This window comes from Rhamphochromis sp. 'chilingali' (assembly GCF_963969265.1).
Source record: "Rhamphochromis sp. 'chilingali' genome assembly, chromosome: 14".
Taxonomy (NCBI): domain Eukaryota; kingdom Metazoa; phylum Chordata; class Actinopteri; order Cichliformes; family Cichlidae; genus Rhamphochromis; species Rhamphochromis sp. 'chilingali'.
This window is the reverse complement of record NC_137941.1, coordinates 10,800,478-10,821,475: the sequence shown is the minus strand read 5'-3', so window position 1 is coordinate 10,821,475 and position 20,998 is coordinate 10,800,478. Positions and strand designations below refer to the sequence as shown.

Genomic DNA, 20,998 nt, shown 5'->3' with positions numbered 1-20,998 from the left:
TGGCAAGCACATAGCAGGCTGCAGCTGCACAGAGTATTGACTCTGCTCAGGCAGCGACAGCCGGGTGCAGTCCTCAGCTGGCTTCTTAACCTCCAGGGGTCCAGAGTCAGCTGGGGGCTGAAACCCAGCCTCAGGGGAGGCCCTGGAGTGCATCTCAGTCTCAGAACTGGCCAGCCTTTGAGGAATGCTGACATTATTAAATTTGTCTCTCTGCTTGGAATGGATGGGCGAAGAACAGTGTTTTTCAGGTTGAATTGACTTGTATTGTTGTACAGGTGGAGAAACTGACACAGGATGCAGGGCTGGTGGCTGCTGAACAGGAGGCTGAACTGAGGGTGACTGACATAATGGTTGTGATGACAATGGTGGTGGAGTGGGAGACTGAACGGATGATAAGGCTGATGATTCTTCTGCCAACTGGGCTTCTGACTGGGCTAGGGATTGCAACATAGTTTGCAGTAAGTCTGGCTGTGACTGTAACTGAGCTACGGGTGGTGAGGCTGAATGTGGTGGAGGTGGCGACTGAGCTTCTGGCCAGGCGGCTAACCGAGCTTCTGGCCGGGCGGCTAACCGAGCTTCTGGCCGGGCGGCTAACCGAGCTTCTAGTAGATAGTCTTTTTTATTTTCAGATTCCGGATTAAAAGTCCTGGTTAGCATAACACAGGACTCGGAAGAGGCAGAATGAAAGCAGTCCTTTAAATCCTCAGAGCATGTGTTAACGGACCTTGGAGTATCTGACAAAGAATTAACAGTTTCTGAATTAATCTTTTCACATTTGAATAAACCTGAGTTGACTGGCATTGAATTACTAGACTCAGGATCAACTGACAGAGTGGTCATGAATGCAAGCTCAGATGGAACAGAAAAAACACTGTGTTCCTGACTCACAGAATCTGCCGGTAACTGACGGCCGCGTGGACGTCGCTTCCACCTGGGAGAAGGGGCTAGAGCGGCAGGGGAAGCGGGCGGTGATATGAGGCAGCTCTGAAGTGGCTGCTCCTGCTGTGGGGTGGATAGGCTGGGTGGAATGAGGATGATTCCCAGTGCTTTGTAAAAAGCCTGGGCTGGTGTGAGCTGGCCACTGGGGGGCTGCATGTACATGAAACAGTCACTCTAGCTGACCCCGAGGGCTTGCTTGGCGAGCGAAGGATGACGACGGCGTGACCGCCGTTTTGCCCAGAAGGAGGGAGAAGCCGAATGAATGGGCGGCATTTTGTCTGGCTGAGAGTCCTCTGGTGGACTGGGGAGAGGATCTTCCGGTAAGCCAGGCAGGTCAGCTGTCGCAGTTGGGGGGTGAAGATGAAGCGTGTTGAGGATGAAGTCCTGTACGAGTGGGTTAAGTGAGTCCAGCAACCAGGAGTGATTGGAAACTAGCCGCTGTAGTCGGGCCTCCAGAGCATGACGAAGTTCCTCCCCCTCATGCTCTAGCCACAGATTAGTCCATCTTGAAACTGAATCGGTTAATTCCTCCCGAAGCTCCTTGGAAGGTGCGAATGCCGCTGGGTCCATGTTTGGCTGGTTCATACTGTCACGGCTGCCGAGGCGAGCCGTGTGGTATTGACGGGAGAAAGGACCCAAATCGCAGGCAGTAGATGATAATGCTGGTGATGTTATATTTACACAGTGGTGAGATGACAAAACAGGCAAGAGGGAAGACAAAACTAAAGACCTAAACTGGGAAAGCTAAATGACAAACCTGAGAGGGTACCAGAATGGGGTGAGAGGCAGAGAGACACGGACGAGGAACAGGACACCGTGGACCACAGAGTAACGCAGACTGACACGGCGTAACGCAGACTGACACGGCGTAACGCAGACTGACACGGCGTAACGCAGACTGACACGGCGTAACGCAGACGAACCAGCAACAGGCAGGAGAACACACAGGGCTTAAATACACACACCAGTAATCAGGGGATGAGAGACAGAAGGGCAACACAGCTGGGAGAAATCAGAGCTGACGGGACAGGGGAAACGTAAACTGAACACACTCACATCAGACAGAGACCTTCACAATAAGACAGGAAACTCAGACACAGGGAACCAAACAAGACACAGAACTAAACAGACAGATTCGCATAAAGACGGGGTGACACCATAGACAGACAGAGACACAGACCGGATATAACACATAGAACTCGAACAATAATAATCATCATCATAATAAACTAAAAGCGCTGGGTCACCGACCCAGGACCATGACACATTCAGAGAGTCTTGTATCTAAACTGGTTAATAATTAAACTTGCTTGTCCTGATGTTGACATCTTTAGAAAAAACATCAGTGCAAATGTAACACTTATTGTTTATCTGTGTCATTGGCTTTTTATAATTTGGACTTACATATATCTTATTAAAACATGTGTGAGGTCCAGAGAGGACAGGTTAAAGTTTACGTAGACCTGTGTGCCCCACCTGATCTCTTTGATGACTTTCCTGTTTTTTCTTGATCCAGTGTACATGATATCTGGCTCTACACGTTTACCTCAAAGCCTCCAAAACTTCATCACTATTGAATTTCTCATCATCCCTCCAGTTATGAATCCTCTCATATATGGATTTAAACTCACCAAAATACGAAACAGGATATTGGGTTCATTTTATTTTAAAAGAACTTTGAAATTAAGAGCTCCTTGTTCACCAAATAAAAATAGAGCAAAATAAAATTTCAAAAATGTACATTATTCTCTTGTACATGACAGCAAATGAAGGCCTCATAACATTAACTATAAATGCACCAAGACAACCAAGTCTCAGTAAAAAGCGTTATTGTTTACTTAAATTTGACCTTTAGACTATCAAAGATCTGAAGACAACTAACACATATTTTACCTTTTGAAAATTTATTATTATTGTTTCTTGTTTTTACATTTTTTCAGATGTAAACTAAAATGCATTTCCACTTCTGGTTTTAGCTTTAATCCAGGTCATCTTATCGTTTGAACTTAAGGTGTCATAATGCCATATCTCTAACACGTTCCATTAAGATGTAAATTGGTCAATTTATTGTCATTTACAGTAAATAGGTTTATGTTTCTCAAGTAACAGACTCATATTTATATCCTTTTTTCAATTATAAAATGTTTGAGTCTCATGAGTGACGTGTTTACTGTGGCTCAAAGTTTAGCCAGTTTTCCGGGTGCCTCTGTAGTCTCGCTCATTGTACACTTATATCACAAGGCTAATTCAGAAAATGTAACTGACATGATGTCTATATTTAAGAGAATATCAGCATTATAATGTGAATGTATAATATTGTTGTCAGGCCTCTGTGTAACTGTAGGAGAAAAATAGTTTGATAGAAACAGCATTAGAATAGAATAGAATAATCCTTTAATTGTCCCACAAGGGGAAATTTGGTTGTAACAGCAGCCAGAAAGACACATATAGAAACAAACAGGACACAGAACAGAAACATACACTCATCCCTGCTGGACAACATCTCCCACCCCATGCAGGAGACTGTGACAGCACTGAGCAGCTCCTTCAGTGGCAGGCTGCGGCACACACGGTGTGGGACGGAGAGATTTCGCAGGTCTTTCCTCCTCACTGCTGTCAGGCTCCACAACAAAGACTTTAACTGATCAAACACACACATTCACACACACTGAGTGCAATACTCTTTTTCTGACAAAGTTGTATTTTTACTCAGTTGTATAAAGCATTTGCATTCTATTTCTATCCTATTGTATATTTTATTCTATTTATTGTACTGTATATAGTATTTTATTTTATTCTATAATTAATGGGAGGTGAAGAGGGACAGCAGACATTAGTCAGGTACAGACGCAGCAGCTCAGTGCTCTGTTATGTTGTTATTTTATAAAGGTAGATGTGCCCTCTGATCATGGATAATCAGTCTAATGAAAGAAGTTTTATTCTGTCAGGATTTAATGAGACGATGAATTTCACAGTACCCCTCTTCTCAGTTACTTTACTGTATTACTGTGGGATTTTGTTCTTCAATATTTCTCTTGTGCTGCTCATTGTCTTGGATGAAAGCCTCCACGAACCTATGTACATTTTCCTGAGTAGCCTTTGCATTAATGCACTTTATGGAACCACAGGTTTCTACCCCAAATTCCTTTCAGATTTACTGTCGTCTTCTCACAGAATCTCCTATGAAGGGTGCCTTTTACAAGCTTTTATCATGTATTCATGTGTGTGCTGTAATTTGTCTATTGTAGCTGTCATGGCCTTTGACAGGTATATGGCTATATGTCGACCTCTGCACTACCACTCTTTCATGACTAAGAGGAGGCTTTCACAGCTGGTGTGTTTCTCCTGGCTGACACCTTTCTGCATTTTTGCCATCCATGTCCTGCTTACAGCAAGACTCAAGTTATGTGGTATAAACATTCAGAGAGTCTTATGTCTAAACTGGTTAATTGTTAAACTTGCTTGTCCTGAAGCTGACACTTTTTCAAATAACATAAGTGCATATGTGATACTTGTCATTAATGTGTCTCATTGGCTTTTCATAATTTGGACTTACTTATATCTTATTAAAACATGTGTGAGGTCCAGAGAGGACAGAGTAAAGTTTATGCAGACCTGTGTGCCCCATCTGACTTCTTTGATCATAAATGTCACTTTAATAGCTTTTGATTCGATGTACTTGCGCTTTGGCTCCATAGATTTACCCCAAAGCCTCCAAAACTTCATCACTCTTGAATTTGTCATCATCCGTCCAGTTATTAATCCTCTCATGTATGGATTTAATCTCACCAAAATACGAAACAGAATCTTGAGTTTAATTTATTTGAAAGGGAAATGATTTCCATTAAGGTTAGATTTCCTTATTTAAAATAATTCAAAAATATTCAAAACAGATGCAGCAATATAAATACAAGTCTTTCTGAAGGCACTTGATTCAGAAACATTTAGTCATGTTTGCCTTGTCTAAGGAAAAAGGATTCTGCATGAGTTTTTAAGTACTGTTGTAAAATTCATCTATATACCATTCAGAAATCATCACAAATTGACATTTCATTTCTTTGCCTTGCTGTGTCTTGATGTTCAAGGTATATTAGCTGATATATGTGCAAGTTGATTAAAAAGGTTTATTTCAAAGTGTTTTAGGTTTAAAGTAAACAAAATATTGTATGAAATATTCTGTTGTAAAGGGCTGGTTAGTGCAGGCATCCCTGTGTGTTACATCTCAGTTTATCACAAAGGTCAGTTAACAATGCTTAATGTTTCTTTTTTTTCAATAAACACGTTACATGTATAAATATAAGGATCAATGTTATTAGTTTGTATTTTTTCAGTAGTATTTATGTATTTATATAGGGTTTTTTATTATTATTATTTTGGAAAAAGTAGTAATAGTAATTGAACTGTTACCTACTTTTATTTGGCATTTTTTTTTGTTTTTAAATTTATATGTAAATTTCTCTCTGTACATTAATTAATGACACCATAATTCTGTACTTTTTGAAATCTGATCATATATCCCCATTGCTTGACATACTTTAGTACTTACTACTTTAAAAATTAAAGTTTTGTTTAGCATATCAAGCATAAAATTGTGCTGTTGTTGTTTGAAGTTTTTCAATCCCATAGCATAAAATTAAAAAATAAAAAAAACAACAAAAAACAATGCAATAATAGTATTTTAACAGTAACTCCCTTCTCTTCTACTCCTTCCTCGCCTTAACTAGGAAGGAGGCTCTCTCAGCTGGTGTGTTTCTCCAGGCTAACGCCCTTCTGCCTTTTTTCCATCAATGTCCTGCTAACATCAAGACTCAAGTTGTGTGATATAAACATTCAGAGAGTCTTGTATCTAAACTGGTTAATAATTAAACTTGCTTGTCCTGATGTTGACATCTTTAGAAAAAACATCAGTGCAAATGTAACAGTTATTGTTTATCTGTGTCATTGGCTTTTTATAATTTGGATTTACATATATCTTATTAAAACATGTGTGAGGTCCAGAGAGGACAGGTTAAAGTTTACGCAGACCTGTGTGCCCCACCTGATCTCTTTGATGACTTTCCTGTTTTTTCTTGATCCAGTGTACATGATATCTGGCTCTACACGTTTACCTCAAAGCCTCCAAAACTTCATCACTATTGAATTTCTCATCATCCCTCCAGTTATGAATCCTCTCATATATGGATTTAAACTCACCAAAATATGAAACAGGATATTGGGTTTATTTTATTTTAAAAGAACTTCGAAATTAAGAGCTCCTTGTTCACCAAATAAAAATAGAGCAAAATAAAATTTCAAAAATGTACATTATTCTCTTGTACATGACAGCAAATGAAGGCCTCATAACATTAACTATAAATGCACCAAGACAACCAAGTCTCAGTAAAAAGCATTATTGTTTACTTAAATTTGACCTTTAGACTATCAAAGATCTAAAGACAGCTAACACATATTTTACCTTTTGAAAATTTATTATTATTGTTTCTTGTTTTTACATTTTTTCAGATGTAAACTAAAATGCATTTCCACTTCTGGTTTTAGGTTTAATCCAGGTCATCTTATCGTTTGAACTTAAGGTGTCATAATGCCATATCTCTAACACGTTCCATTAAGATGTAAATTGGTCAATTTATTGTCATTTACAGTAAATAGGTTTATGTTTCTCAAATAACAGACTCATATTTATATCCTTTTTTCAAGCATAAAATGTTTGAGTCTCATGAGTGACGTGTTTACTGTGGCTCAAAGTTTAGCCAGTTTTTCGGGTGCCTCTGTAGTCTCGCTCATTGTACACTTATATCACAAGGCTAATTCAGAAAATATAATATATACGACATGATGATGTCTATATTTAAGAGAATATCAGTTTCACAGTTTGCAAATTAATTCAAAGACAGGGGAAGAAAGAAGTGATTGCTTAGTAGGTTATAGATTCATGCTGCTTTAAAACTACCTTCTTTCCACAGAGCTGCTGTTAAAAAATAAAGGCCTGACAGTACTATATACACAGCAAGTGTGTTTTTGTTTATGAGTTGGCACCACAGATTGTACAAGGTTCATGTTAGCACAGAATTCTGGGCCCTATGTATAAACAGTCTCTATATATGTGACACAATGTGATGCGTGGAAGGAAGAGAGGACTCAAACACAGGACTCGCAGGCTGGTGAAGGATGTGGATGATGTTTGTTGTGAAGCCAGGATGAACGGAACATGAGAAGATGGACTGACTATACCAATTGAATAAATGAATGAATGAGTGAGGAAGTGAGTGAATTAATAAATTAATGGTTGGCTGGCTGACTGGATGGACTGAACTGAAAACACACATGAGGAATGGACGGAATGACAAGACTGGGAACTGAGGGCTTAGATACACAGTGTGGAGTTGTGATATGATGTGATAACATTAGGTGGCTGCATTATAATGTGAATGTATAATATTGTTGTCAGGCCTCTGTGTAACTGTAGGAGAAAAATAGTTTGATAGAAACAGCATTAGAATAGAATAGAATAATCCTTTAATTGTCCCACAAGGGGAAATTTGGTTGTAATAGCAGCCAGAAAGACACATATAGAAACAAACAGGACACAGAACAGAAACATACACTCATCCCTGCTGGACAACATCTCCCACCCCATGCAGGAGACTGTGACAGCACTGAGCAGCTCCTTCAGTGGCAGGCTGCGGCACACACGGTGTGGGACGGAGAGCTTTCGCAGGTCTTTCCTCCTCACTGCTGTCAGACTCCACAACAAAGACTTTAACTGATCAAACACACACATCCACACACTCTGAGTGCAATACTCTTTTTCTGACAAAGTTGTATTTTTACTCAGTTGTATAAAGCATTTGCATTCTATTTCTATCCTATTGTATATTTTATTCTATTTATTGTACTGTATATAGTATTTTATTTTATTCTATAATTAATGGGAGGTGAAGAGGGACAGCAGACATTAGTCAGGTACAGACGCAGCAGCTCAGTGCTCTGTTATGTTGTTATTTTAAAAAGGTAGATGTGCCCTCTGATCATGGATAATCAGTCTAATGAAAGAAGTTTCATTCTGTCAGGATTTAATGAGACGATGAATTTCAGAGTACCCCTCTTCTCAGTTACTTTACTGTATTACTGTGTGATTTTGTTCTTCAATATTTCTCTTGTGCTGCTCATTGTCTTGGATGAAAGCCTCCACGAACCTATGTACATTTTCCTGAGTAGCCTTTGCATTAATGCACTTTATGGAACCACAGGTTTCTACCCCAAATTCCTTTCAGATTTACTGTCGTCTTCTCACAGAATCTCCTATGAAGGGTGCCTTTTACAAGCTTTTATCATGTATTCATGTGTGTGCTGTAATTTGTCTGTTGTAGCTGTCATGGCCTTTGACAGGTATATGGCTATATGTCGACCTCTGCACTACCACTCTTTCATGACTAAGAGGAGGCTTTCACAGCTGGTGTGTTTCTCCTGGCTGACACCTTTCTGCATTTTTGCCATCAATGTCCTGCTTACAGCAAGACTCAAGTTATGTGGTATAAACATTCAGAGAGTCTTATGTCTAAACTGGTTAATTGTTAAACTTGCTTGTCCTGAAGCTGACACTTTTTCAAATAACATAAGTGCATATGTGATACTTGTCATTATTGTGTCTCATTGGCTTTTCATAATTTGGACTTACTTATATCTTATTAAAACATGTGTGAGGTCCAGAGAGGACAGAGTAAAGTTTATGCAGACCTGTGTGCCCCATCTGACTTCTGTGATCATAAATTTCACTGTAATGGTTTTTGATGCGATGTACTTGCGCTTTGTCTCCAGAGATTTATCCCAAAGCCTCCAAAATTTCATCGCTCTTGAATTTGTCATCATCCGTCCAGTTATGAATCCTCTCATGTATGGATTTAAACTCACCAAAATACGAAACAGAATCTTGAGTTTAATTTATTTGAAAGGGAAATGATTTCCATTAAGGTTAGATTTCCTTATTTAAAATAATTCAAAAATATTCAAAACAGATGCAGCAATATAAATACAAGTCTTTCTGAAGGCACTTGATTCAGAAACATTTAGTCATGTTTGCCTTGTCTAAGGCAAACATATATTTGGACTAGACTAATTTTACTAATATTCTTTGTTATATTTGTCATAATATGACACATATTTGTCATATATGTCATATTTGTTCAATCCAGCACGAACGTTAAATGAAAACAACATTGTTTTTTCATGTTTTTGACTAAGAATTTCATTTTCAAAAGGATTCTGCATGATTGTTTAAGTACTGTTGTAAAATTTCTGATGATTTCTGAATATACCATTCAGAAATCATCACAAATTGATATTTCATTTCTTTGCCTTGCTGTGTCGTGATGATCAAGGTATATTAGCTGATATATAACACGTTACATGTATAAATATAAGGATCAGTGTTATTAGGTTGTAATTTTTTCAGTAGTATTTATTTATTTATATAGGGGTTTTTATTATTTTGGAAAAATAGTAATAGTAATTGAACTGTTACCTACTTTTATTTTGGCAGTTTTTTGTTGTTTTTAAATTTATATGTAAATTTCTGTCTGTACATTAATTAATGACACCATAATTCTGTACTTTTTGAAATCTGATCATATATCCCCATTGCTTGACATACTGTAGTATTTACTACTTTAACAATTAAAGTTTTGTTTAGCATATCAAGTATAAAATTGTATTTTTCAATCCCATAGCATTAAATTAAAAAAAAAACAAAACAAAACAATGCAATAATAGTATTTTAACAGTAACTCCCTTCTCTTCTACTCCTTCCTCGCCTTATCCTTCCAACCAACCCTCAGCTCTATCATATCTTCTTTCTAATAGCAGATCCTCTAAATTCAAAGTGAAATATATTTCTAAAGCACGTTTAAAACAATAGCTTTTGACTAATGTGCTATCATGTAATAATAATAATCAAATGACAAAAAAAAAACGGGACAAAATGACAGAATTTAAGGAAGGAAAAATAAAAAGAGAAAACATGAGTAAGAAATACCACAAAAAAGTAATCAAATCTTCTGATTTAAAAGACAAAAAATAAAAGTGGCTTTTCAAATGGGTTTTAAAAATGTCTAATGTTGGGGTGATCCTGATGTGAAAGGGCATTTTGTTCCACAGTTTAGGAGCAGCCACAGCAAAGGCCCGATCTCCTCTGTGCCTTAATCTGGACCTCAGGAAATGTAGGAGCATGTGGTCTGCAGACCTCAGTGATCTTGAAGAATTGTACAAATTAAAAATATCAGAAAGGTACGAAAGGGCGATAATCCATGAAATACCTTAGAAACAATTAATGAGCTAAATAAAGCTTCTACAAGGATAAAGATCTGATATGATCCATTCATCTCACCTGCTGTATTATACTATTTCCAAACTGTTTGGTACAAAGATAAATCAGAGGTCAAACCAGATCATCAAGGAACTATTATTTGTAAATATAGTTTCATTTTAAAAATGTAATAATTTTAATCATTTTGAACAATTAAAACGCTTAAAATGTAAGACTTCCCTCAAAAAGAATGAAACCATCACTACCGCTACTCCTTCCATCTTCACAGTCATATCTATCTCCTGCTCCTTCACACACATGTATTCTATACATGCTATACATATGCATACTATACATTGCATCTAAAGTGCTCTTTCTTGTCATGAAGCCTGAAGTCATACTACTGCTCACACATCACTCTTCCACCTTTACAGTGCACCTGTTTTATTGTTTATTGCAAAAACCTGACTTGTTGCCTGCAAAACGCAAGTAAGTACAGGGTACTGCACCTTAGTCACTCCATAACAAGACCCGCACCCCAGAAAAGTACAGGGTACTTACAGTGTACTTGTTTCATTGTTTGTTGCAAAAGCCTGACTTGATGTCCTCAAATTGAACTTAAATACAGGGTACTTTCACCTTTGTGGCAGGTTGTGTTATAATGTGTTACCTTTCATTAGTTTACATAAATTCATTACATATGTTTGTGACACACGCTAGGCACAGATACACCCACACACAGGTCGTTGTCATCAGATCCCACATTTATTAAGAGTGTGCACTGAATTACAACAGAACACCGTCTGACAGCGGTCGGTTTCCCCAGCGTCTCTCTCCTCCGCTCCTCTCCACCTCACTATATAAAGGAAAGGAAAACCACCATCAGTCCAAAATCGCCATCAGCTGTTCTTACCAGCACCGCCCCGTTGAGCTCACTGCACCACTCCTCCCCTGCAGCTGCGCCCCGGACCACACCTCCGCCACAATGTTAAACTATAAACACTTAAAATCATATAGAGATCAGTCTCAATAAGCATATGCATCAGCGCGTTCTTCTGGTTTTTACACATTAAATAAAAAATGAGTGAAACTAAGCACATTTCCTGCACATTTTTTTAGGTTTGTGGTGGCAGATTTCTTTTCTCATGTATTAGTCACATATTTAATCATATCACATTAGTTACAGTAATATCACTTTCTCACTTTATTATAGTAAGAGCACTCCTGTCACCAGGTGCATGTGGAATGTTAGCACAATGAGGCCATTGTAATGGGAGACATTAAATATATAGAGGGACTCTATATCTAGAGTATCAGGGATGTAAATCCGGCTGCAAATCCTTAGGTGACAGCCAAGTAGAAAACAAGGTTATAATTCTCTCTGTGAGGGAGAAGGTATACACCCCCGTCCTTGGGAAGGACTCTTCTGTCCTTGGGTTTATTGTTTTTAGCACTTTGTACCAAAGCAAAGGCTGCAATGCCACTCTGTCTGTCTCTCTCATCATGGTCACCTAAATGCAGCGCACAGTAATGGCAGGTTTTGTAATATGCACTGTTAGTTGATTATTTACCTGCTGCATTAACGGGAGAGGACGTGCAAACGTTACCGCTGCTGCTGGGTTGAGTTACATGAGTTCGGAGCGGAATTAAAAACACAACATTCATTTAAGGTTATCGCGTGTTTTGTGAACAAATGCTTTTGCATATTCGTAGTGTTTCCTCCCTTAAATGAAATATCTACTTTGCAAATATTGCAAGTTGCCCTGTTGTCATCCGTTCTCGTAAAGTATAACCAAACTTTTGAGTGTTTGAGCCACTTAGGCGCCGTGTTTCCTGCCAGGTAAATGAAGCTCCGCAACGTGGTGACATCATTCGGGGCGACTGGAATCGATAAGGGAATCGTTTGTTAAAATGGCCAACAATTCCAAGGAATTGAAACAGTGGGAACCGGTTCTCAACAAGAACAGGGTTTCGATACCCATCCCTAGATGTAAGCATCAGTTATTAATTAAAGCCAGAAGCAGTGACTGCAGCACTGCGTGGCAAGTTCTAATCCCTATAGCATGTTGTTTCACCTAAAAGCAAAACTTTTCCTGTGATGTTTCTGGCTGATTTTAGGGTTTTGTTTTAGTACCAGGCTGATTCTGCCAGTTAGGTTTGTTTTCTTTTTCTAAGAGAAAGACTGTTTTGTTTTTTTACACTCAGACATGTCTGGAACTGTGCCTAATATGTTTTTGGGGGTTTTTTTGCAACAGTGCACTTAGGAAAAAACCTGCCAGGTATTATCCCTCTGGTGGTGATATTTTGTGTGCTGATGATTTAAAAGCAGGCTTGCAAGATTGGGAGTAAAAGCGCTATAAAACACTTTAATTGAGAGCAAATATATGGTGAGCTTCTCTTTAAATTACAATGGGCTTCTGAGGAAATTCACCTAAAGGGGCGCTGACCATATTAGATGGTAAGACCTGTGTTTAAAAGGATTGTAGCAATTCAATCCATTTCAAAAGCAAAAAGAATTGATTTTATTTTTGGAATGACGTAATATTGCTGTCAGTGGATACTTAAATTAGGGCGCGGTTTTCCACTATCAGCAACGATTGGTAAAAACTAAGTCAACTAAGAGTGACCTAGACAACGCTAGGATGCAGCTGAACAGCTGAGGCAGTGGGGAGGTGGAAACTGGACTATGAAGTGGCCGGGGCACTGTAATGAGAGGAGAGCACAGTCAACTGGATCCGGCAGACAATCAGTGATCCTCCACAGTTAAACTGAGTTGCCTTACTTGGTTTTAGGTGGAGGTGACAGGTGGGGCGGAAGGCCCGGATACAGTCGAGGCGTGGGGAGGCAGGCAAGTGAGTGGCGGGCCAGTTGGCAACGTCGTACCAGCAGCAGGTGGCCCAGGTCCAGGAAAGCGGGGATGAGGGAGCCAAGACCCCCACTCCAGGAGCTACCTCTGAGGACAAGAAAAACAGGTAAGTCTTCACACGGGTTCTGGACAAAGCACTCAAACACCACTTGACTAACATGGGATAGCAGATACTCAGGCGATGAACGGTTGAGTGCGCAGGTCTTATATGCTGCCGGAATAATTGCCCACAGGTGGTCAGCCAGGGAGGAGCAACCAATCTCCGCCTAAAGGAGGAGGAGCCGCTGTTGGAGACCTGCAGGTACCCACCCAGACCATGACAATAACAGGTGCAGTGGCCAGAGTATTGCTGGAAAAAAATCATCCCAAGGGTGGAATCTCCAGACTGAGATTGAGACTGGGTGCTGATCAGAAGTCTTCAGAGACCCAGCGAGAAGTAGGAAATATTCATGGCATAGCTGACAGCCCAAGCAGTGGTTGAGGTCAAAGGTCCTACTAGTGATCATGAGAAGATTCAGGAACCACAGCAATAACCATAAAGCTGTGCTGGAACGAGAGAGTGAGGGGTGAAAAGAGCACCCTCCTCCAACAAGGGCGTGCTAAGCTCCAACTAAGCGACTGCAGAGCGAGTCTCTGTGCCAACCAAGAGGGATCAGCGAATGAATACAGATGACAACTGATTAATCAGTCAGGCAGTTACATATGTTAAACTATAAACACTTAAAATCATAGAGACATCAGTCTCAACAAGCATATGCATCAGTGCGTTCTTCTGGTTTTTACACATTAAAATAAAAACTAAGCACATTTCCTGCACATTTTTCTTAAGGTTATTGTTGAAAATTTCAGGGAATAAGTCATTTTTTCTGCTTCTTTTAGGGTTAAACATTATACAGAGGCCAGGTTGTTAGTGTGAAATACATTCTCATTTACAAAATATTTAAATATTCTTATCTTTTACAATCTAAAAACCAAAGGAAGACTCATTATAACACAGCTATATTGTGTATTTTTGAAGGAAGGGAAAAGTATGTTGCTTATCAAACATATAATAACCTTAGTCACTGTGCTGATGTTTTACACTCAAAACAAAGGTCCTAATAGACAATCTATTAAAGCTCTATAGAGAGCAGTTACATAAGACACAAAGAACTTTATTCGTAAAAGTGAATTTCTTTTTTTTTTTATTATTCAGCTCAACAAGTGAAAGCACCACTTACATCATGCTGACCACGTAATTGTGGCTGACACACAGAGTATATAAACCTCTGGTGACATACTTTGTCACTTAGACAGTACACAGAGAGATTTCATTTCACCCTGACTTTAACTTGTAAAAATGTCATTTGCTCTCAGTTTGAAATGACACCTAGTAAGGTAAACTAATATTTTATTATGGATAATGTTTCAGTAATTACTGTTTTTACTCTCTCAGGTTTAAGTGATATTGCAAACTACAGGGTCATTCTCTTTGTTCTCACTTTACTGTGTTACTGTGTGATTTGGCTGGTAAATTTGACGATAATTGTCACAGTCATTGTGGATAAAAGCCTTCATGAACCCATGTACATCTTCCTCTGCAATCTGTGCTTCAATGGACTCTATGGGACAGCTGCATTTTATCCCAAGTTTCTCTATGATCTTCTGTCCACCACTCATGTCATCTCTTATGCAGGATGCCTTTTACAGGGTTTTGTATTGCACTCTTCAGTTTGTGCTGACTTCTCTCTTCTAGTTCTCATGGCCTATGACAGATACGTGGCTATATGTCGACCTCTTGTGTACCACTCTCTGATGACTACACAAAAAATTTGTATTTTAGTATTTTTTGCTTGGCTTATTCCCATTTACCTTCTCTTCATGAGCACAATAACAACAGCAGTGTTGAGGTTATGTGGCTCACACATACCAAGAATCTACTGTGTAAACTGGTTAATTAATAATCTGGCTTGCTCTGCCTCTGTAGCAAGAATTGTTATTCCTGCTTTTAATTACACCTTTTATATCGGCCATGTCCTTTTGGTTTTCTGGTCTTATGTACATCTGATCAAAACATGTCAGTCATCCAAAGACAACTGGAACAAATTCATGCAGACATGTGTACCACATTTATTCTCTTTAACAGTTGTTGTTCTGTCTTTTCTTTTTGATATGTTATACATGCGATTTGGCTCAAAGGAAATACCACAAAGTTTTGAGAATTTCATGGCAATGGAAATTTTCCTCATCCCACCAATTATTAATCCTCTCATGTATGGATTTAAATTGACACAAATAAGAAACAGAGTTTTGAATTTTATATGTGGTAAAAGTTCAGCTTTGAGACTAAAGTCATGAGTGTTTCCGCAGAGAGGGGCAAAGAAATCTGTTGATATATGTACATATGTGATTTAAGCGAAATGTGATCTGTAGTGTAAATGAATAGATACTATGACAGATACACATTTCCAGACTGTTTTCATTAATTGAAATATAAGTAGAATTTCCTTTTGGTTCTGAAATTTAAAAAAGAAAACAACACACATTGAAATTAAACACATTTCCTGTACATTATTAGTTTCTGTCTTGTATGGACAAAAAAAAGGTTTCATGTGGTTACATCTTTTTCTGATGTTTAGCTTCTTTTTCTGGTTGACTACAATGTTTTTACTCACCTAGTTTTGTTACACTTAATTATAGTATCCTTGGGTCTAAAATTTTATTCTCAGGTAAGTATCAAAATGGTACTAAAGCTCTGCCAGAGGTGGGAGTTGAAAAACTCTCTGACCTAGGCCTCTGCACACCTTTACTTTGAAAACAGTCTTTTGGGTTTTCTTTACATCCAAAATTAAGTGGCTGTCATCACACCAGGCTACAAACCACTGTACAGGGAGTGCAGAATTATTAGGCAAGTTGTATTTTTGAGGAATAATTTTATTATTGAACAACAACCATGTTCTCAATATCAAAGCTGAATGTTTTTGGAAGTAGTTTTTAGTTTGTTTTTAGTTTTAGCTATTTTAGGGGGATATCTGTGTGTGCAGGTGACTATTACTGTGCATAATTATTAGGCAACTTAACAAAAAACAAATATACCCATTTCAATTATTTATTTTTACCAGTGAAACCAATATAACATCTCCACATTCACAAATATACATTTCTGACATTCAAAAACAAAACAAAAACAAATCAGCGACCAATATAGCCACCTTTCTTTGCAAGGACACTCAAAAGCCTGCCATCCATGGATTCTGTCAGTGTTTTGATCTGTTCACCATCAACATTGCGTGCAGCAGCAACCACAGCCTCCCAGACACTGTTCAGAGAGGTGTACTGTTTTCCCTCCTTGTAAATCTCACATTTGATGATGGACCACAGGTTCTCAATGGGGTTCAGATCAGGTGAACAAAGTGGCCATGTCATTAGTTTTTCTTCTTTTATACCCTTTCTTGCCAGCCACGCTGTGGAGTACTTGGACGCGTGTGATGGAGCACTGTCCTGCATGAAAATCATGTTTTTCTTGAAGGATGCAGACTTCTTCCTGTACCACTGCTTGAAGAAGGTGTCTTCCAGAAACTGGCAGTAGGACTGGGAGTTGAGCTTGACTCCATCCTCAACCCGAAAGGGCCCCACAAGCTCATCTTTGATGATACCAGCCCAAACCAGTACTCCACCTCCACCTTGCTGGCGTCTGAGTCGGACTGGAGCTCTCTGCCCTTTACCAATCCAGCCACGGGCCCATCCATCTGGCCCATCAAGACTCACTCTCATTTCATCAGTCCATAAAACCTTAGAAAAATCAGTCTTGAGATATTTCTTGGCCCAGTCTTGATGTTTCAGCTTGTGTGTCTTGTTCAGTGGTGGTCGTCTTTCAGCCTTTCTTACCTTGGCCATGTCTCTGAGTATTGCACACCTTGTGCTTTTGGGCACTCCAGTGATGTTGCAGCTCTGAAATATGGCCAAACTGGTGGCAAGTGGCATCTTGGCAGCTGCACGCTTGACTTTTCTCAGTTCATGGGCAGTTATTTTGCACCTTGGTTTTTCCATACGCTTCTTGCGACCCTGTTGACTATTTTGAATGAAACGCTTGATTGTTCGATGATCACGCTTCAGGAGCTTTGCAATTTTGAGACGGCTGCATCCCTCTGCAAGATATCTCACTATTTTTGACTTTTCTGAGCCTGTCAAGTCCTTCTTTTGACCCATTTTGCCAAAGGAAAGGACGTTGCCTAATAATTATGCACACCTGATATAGGGTGTTGATGTCATTAGACCACACCCCTTTTCATTACAGAGATGCACATCACCTAATATGCTTAATTGGTAGTAGGCTTTCGAGGCTATACAGCTTGGAGTAAGACAACATGCATGAAGAGGATGATGTGGACAGAATACTCATTTGCCTAATAATTCTGCACTCCCTGTATATCAAAAAAGTAAATGGTTATGTTCTCTTCTTTGTGAAGCAAATTGTGAAAAGGAGTAACCTGCCCTGTCCCTGGCACGACCTTAAGGAGCACTGGTACTTAATCAATTAAAATTAATAATACTGTTCCAGCTGATGATTTGTACAAATGATACCATTTATTTGAAATGTCTCCACTCAATTTGATTTGCTTTTGAATAAAAATAAATAAATTAATAAATAAAGACTGGAACGTCCTAACCACAGAGCAAAGATCAACAAAAAGCAGCCAAGCATAACTTGTGGGTCTTCAAGGTAATTTAAAAACAAAAATGTCATGCTATTTATAACATCAGCTGTACCCTATCCTTGTAAACTATAATGGATCTTGCCTTCTGTATACATTTTCCTTTAAGACACCTAAAACACATTTATTAAAACATTTTATAACTAAAGGTGTTACTGTTGGTACGAGTCTAGAGTCATTTCTAAGAGTCAATGGAATTTGGACTGAGTAGCCACATAGCCACCAGTAGCTTTCCCTCACTCTCACGTTCTCGTGTGACGGATTGTTATCATCCTCATCTAAACTACATACTGGTTGACTATTTTCATCCTCTCTCTCGGCTTGCTCTGGTTCAAACTGGAAAGGTTGAAAAGAAGCCATTTCCAGTGCACTGCTAACTGTGAACTCGATGCGGTACAACCGTGTGACGTCACTACCCAGAATGCATTGAGAAGTAAATGACAATGGCGACCTACTGGTAAATCGGTTTTATATAAAATGTGCGTAAAAGGAAAACATTTGACGTATTTTAATGCCACATATATGTTGTTGAAAGCACAGTGCATATTTTAGCGCAAACATGTGTTAATAGGGTTCCCTTTAAGGGTGTCCTACTCCCTACCTTTACAGGGACTTCATTCTTCTATGTAGCGTCATATAAAATAATTTATTAACAACAGTCTGTGGTTCTCTCATGAGGCTGGATGAAGTGGGCAGGATGGAGGATCTAAAGTGCAGACTCTCATACGAAAAATAAATTAAAAAGCGGCTTCATTGCTGGACTTAAGAAATACAAAAAATAAACTGGAATGAACTGGAAATTAATCAAACAGTAAAACAGTGTTTTCCAAAACAGAAAGCACTGGATACAAGACCCAGGAACATGAGAGAATTTTATTTCTCTGCTTATTGAAATAATGAAAAGCTTCACCCCTTAATACTTATGGTTGAAGTAAAATGCAGCACTTTAAGCATTTCACATGGTGAAGAGCAACTGCGTATTATTCAATCTAACCAGTAAGTAAAGTCTATAGAGTAAGGCGTGTGCTGCTGTCATCACCATGGCACCATGAACAACTACAAAATTGAACTTAAATCCATCTTGTCTTGTCCTTTAGTCATTTTTTTTCTTGTTCCATAGACCAACAGAGGCTGAATTCCCAGGTGTGTGTTTTGTTGTTGAGCCAAAGGCAGTAATTAACAGGAGGTGTAGAGGAAGAGCAGATAGTGTTAGGGATGTAGCTACAGCAGCTCTTTCCTCTGTACACTCACAAGTTGTTACTTGTGAGTGTACATCAGAAAGTCTACATCAGAAAGTACGTGGTTTTTCATATCATGGATAATGTGCATAATGTAAGAAGTTTCATTCTATTAGGATTTAATGAGACGATTAATTTCAGAGTACCCCTCTTCTCGGTTACTTTACTGTATTACTGTGTGATTTTGTTTTTCAATGTCTCTCTTGTGCTGCTTATTGTCTTGGATGTAAACCTGCATGAACCTATGTACATTTTTCTAAGTAGCTTTTGCATTAATGCACTTTATGGGTCCACAGGTTTCTACCCAAAATTCCTTTCAGATTTACTGTCGCCTTCTCAGACAATCTCCCATGAAGGGTGCCTTTTACAAGCTTTTATCATGTACTCATCTGTCTGCTGCAATTCATCCATTTTAGCTGTCATGGCCTTTGACAGGTATCTGGCTATATGTCGACCTCTGCACTACCACTCTTTCATGACTAAGAGGAGGCTCTCTCAGCTGGTGTGTTTCTCCTGGCTGACACCTTTCTGCATTTTTGCCATCAATGTCCTGCTTACAGCAAGACTCAAGTTATGTGGTACGAAGATTCAGAGAGTCTTATGTCTAAACTGGTTAATTGTTAAACTTGCTTGTCCTGAAGCTGACACCTTTTCAAACAACATCACAGCATATGCAACAGTTATCATTTATGTGTCTCATGGCTTTTTTATCATTTGGACTTACACCCATCTTATTAAAACATGCGCAAAGTCCAGAGAGGACAGGGCAAAGTTTATGCAGACCTGTGTGCCACATCTGACCTCTTTGATCACATTCCTGTCTGTAGTTGTTTTTCAGTTTGTGTACATGCGATTCGATTCCACAGATTTGCCTCAAAGCCTCCAAAATTTCATCGCTACTGAATTTGTGATCATCCCTCCACTTATGAATCCTCTCATATATGGATTCAAACTCACCAAAATACGAAATAGGATTTTGGGTTTAGTTTGTTTTAAAAGAAAATGAAACACCTTCAGAGTTAAGAGTTTCAAAAATAAAAAGACAGCAAAATCACAAAAATGTACATTATTTTGTTGAATATGACTGATAAGAGCGGGCCTCGCAAAACCAGCTAACAATGCAACATCTTATAGAACTGTTTTACATGTTATATGTGTGAATACAATAGACTTTTGTATATTAAAAGCTTAGGTTTAGTGTGGTCAATTCTTTCAGTGTTAGCTTTTGTATTAATATTATTTTGTAAAGGTTTTTATCAAGAGGAGAGATGCAACACCATTTGACCTTAGAACTGAAGAAGCTTTTCGGATGAGAGGTGAAACGTCTTCAAGCAACTTAAAGAAGTCCAGACGCTTTTCTTTCCAAGCTCCTTAGACTACGATGACCTGGATGACTGAGAACCTTCACAGACAAACCAGGGTTTATAGGGTAACTCTAGGGTTTATCTATATATTCCCTTATTTAAAAAGTGTCTGTGTGTGTTTTATTGCTCTCATTTTATATAAAATGGAGATGTGATGTATTAGACACAGAAAGGGTTCATGTTCATATTTGTTTACCGTAGGTAGTTTAAAAATAAACTATAAACTGAGATAATTGACAATTTAGTCAAAATTAATTGAACAGTAATGTTGTTGACTGAGAATCTGTGTCTTCAGAAAGAGTTATATTTTTATTGTTGCATGTAGTTTAAACATTTTCCCCTTGAGAAACACCACCACTAATAATAATAGACCCAAGCTTTTAATTAGATAATAATAAAACTGGAGAAAACAAACTGGAAATGAACCAAAAAATGGCATTTTAAAAAGTAAAAAAAAATAAAAAATGAAATGAATGAAACATACAAAGCATATAGCATACATTATCTGAGGTGGTATATTTACACATACAACATGCTAATAAAATGCTATAAGATGCTGCATTTTAGTGTATCTTATGAGGCCTGCTCTTATCACT

The 20,998-nt window shown here is 38.6% G+C and overlaps 3 protein-coding genes across 3 annotated transcripts; all 3 read left to right on the top strand.

Moving 5' to 3' along the window:
* Positions 1-3,832: 3,832 nt before the first annotated feature.
* Positions 3,833-4,777, top strand: LOC308409911 (olfactory receptor 10Z1-like; the record flags this gene model as incomplete). Its single annotated transcript, XM_080902908.1, has 1 exon — positions 3,833-4,777. One exon carries the CDS (start codon positions 3,833-3,835, stop codon positions 4,775-4,777), a length of 945 nt encoding a protein of 314 aa, XP_080759034.1.
* A 3,192-nt stretch (positions 4,778-7,969) lies between these two features.
* Positions 7,970-20,044, top strand: LOC308409389 (olfactory receptor 4B13-like; the record flags this gene model as incomplete). The annotated part of the gene is made up of 2 exons (XM_080902091.1): positions 7,970-8,282; positions 19,410-20,044. The coding sequence occupies 2 exons, from the start codon at positions 7,970-7,972 to the stop codon at positions 20,042-20,044; spliced, it is 948 nt and encodes a 315-aa protein (XP_080758217.1).
* Positions 14,502-15,443, top strand: LOC308409869 (olfactory receptor 6C1-like; the record flags this gene model as incomplete). The annotated part of the gene is made up of 1 exon (XM_080902870.1): positions 14,502-15,443. The coding sequence occupies one exon, from the start codon at positions 14,502-14,504 to the stop codon at positions 15,441-15,443; it is 942 nt and encodes a 313-aa protein (XP_080758996.1).
* Positions 20,045-20,998: the final 954 nt, after the last annotated feature.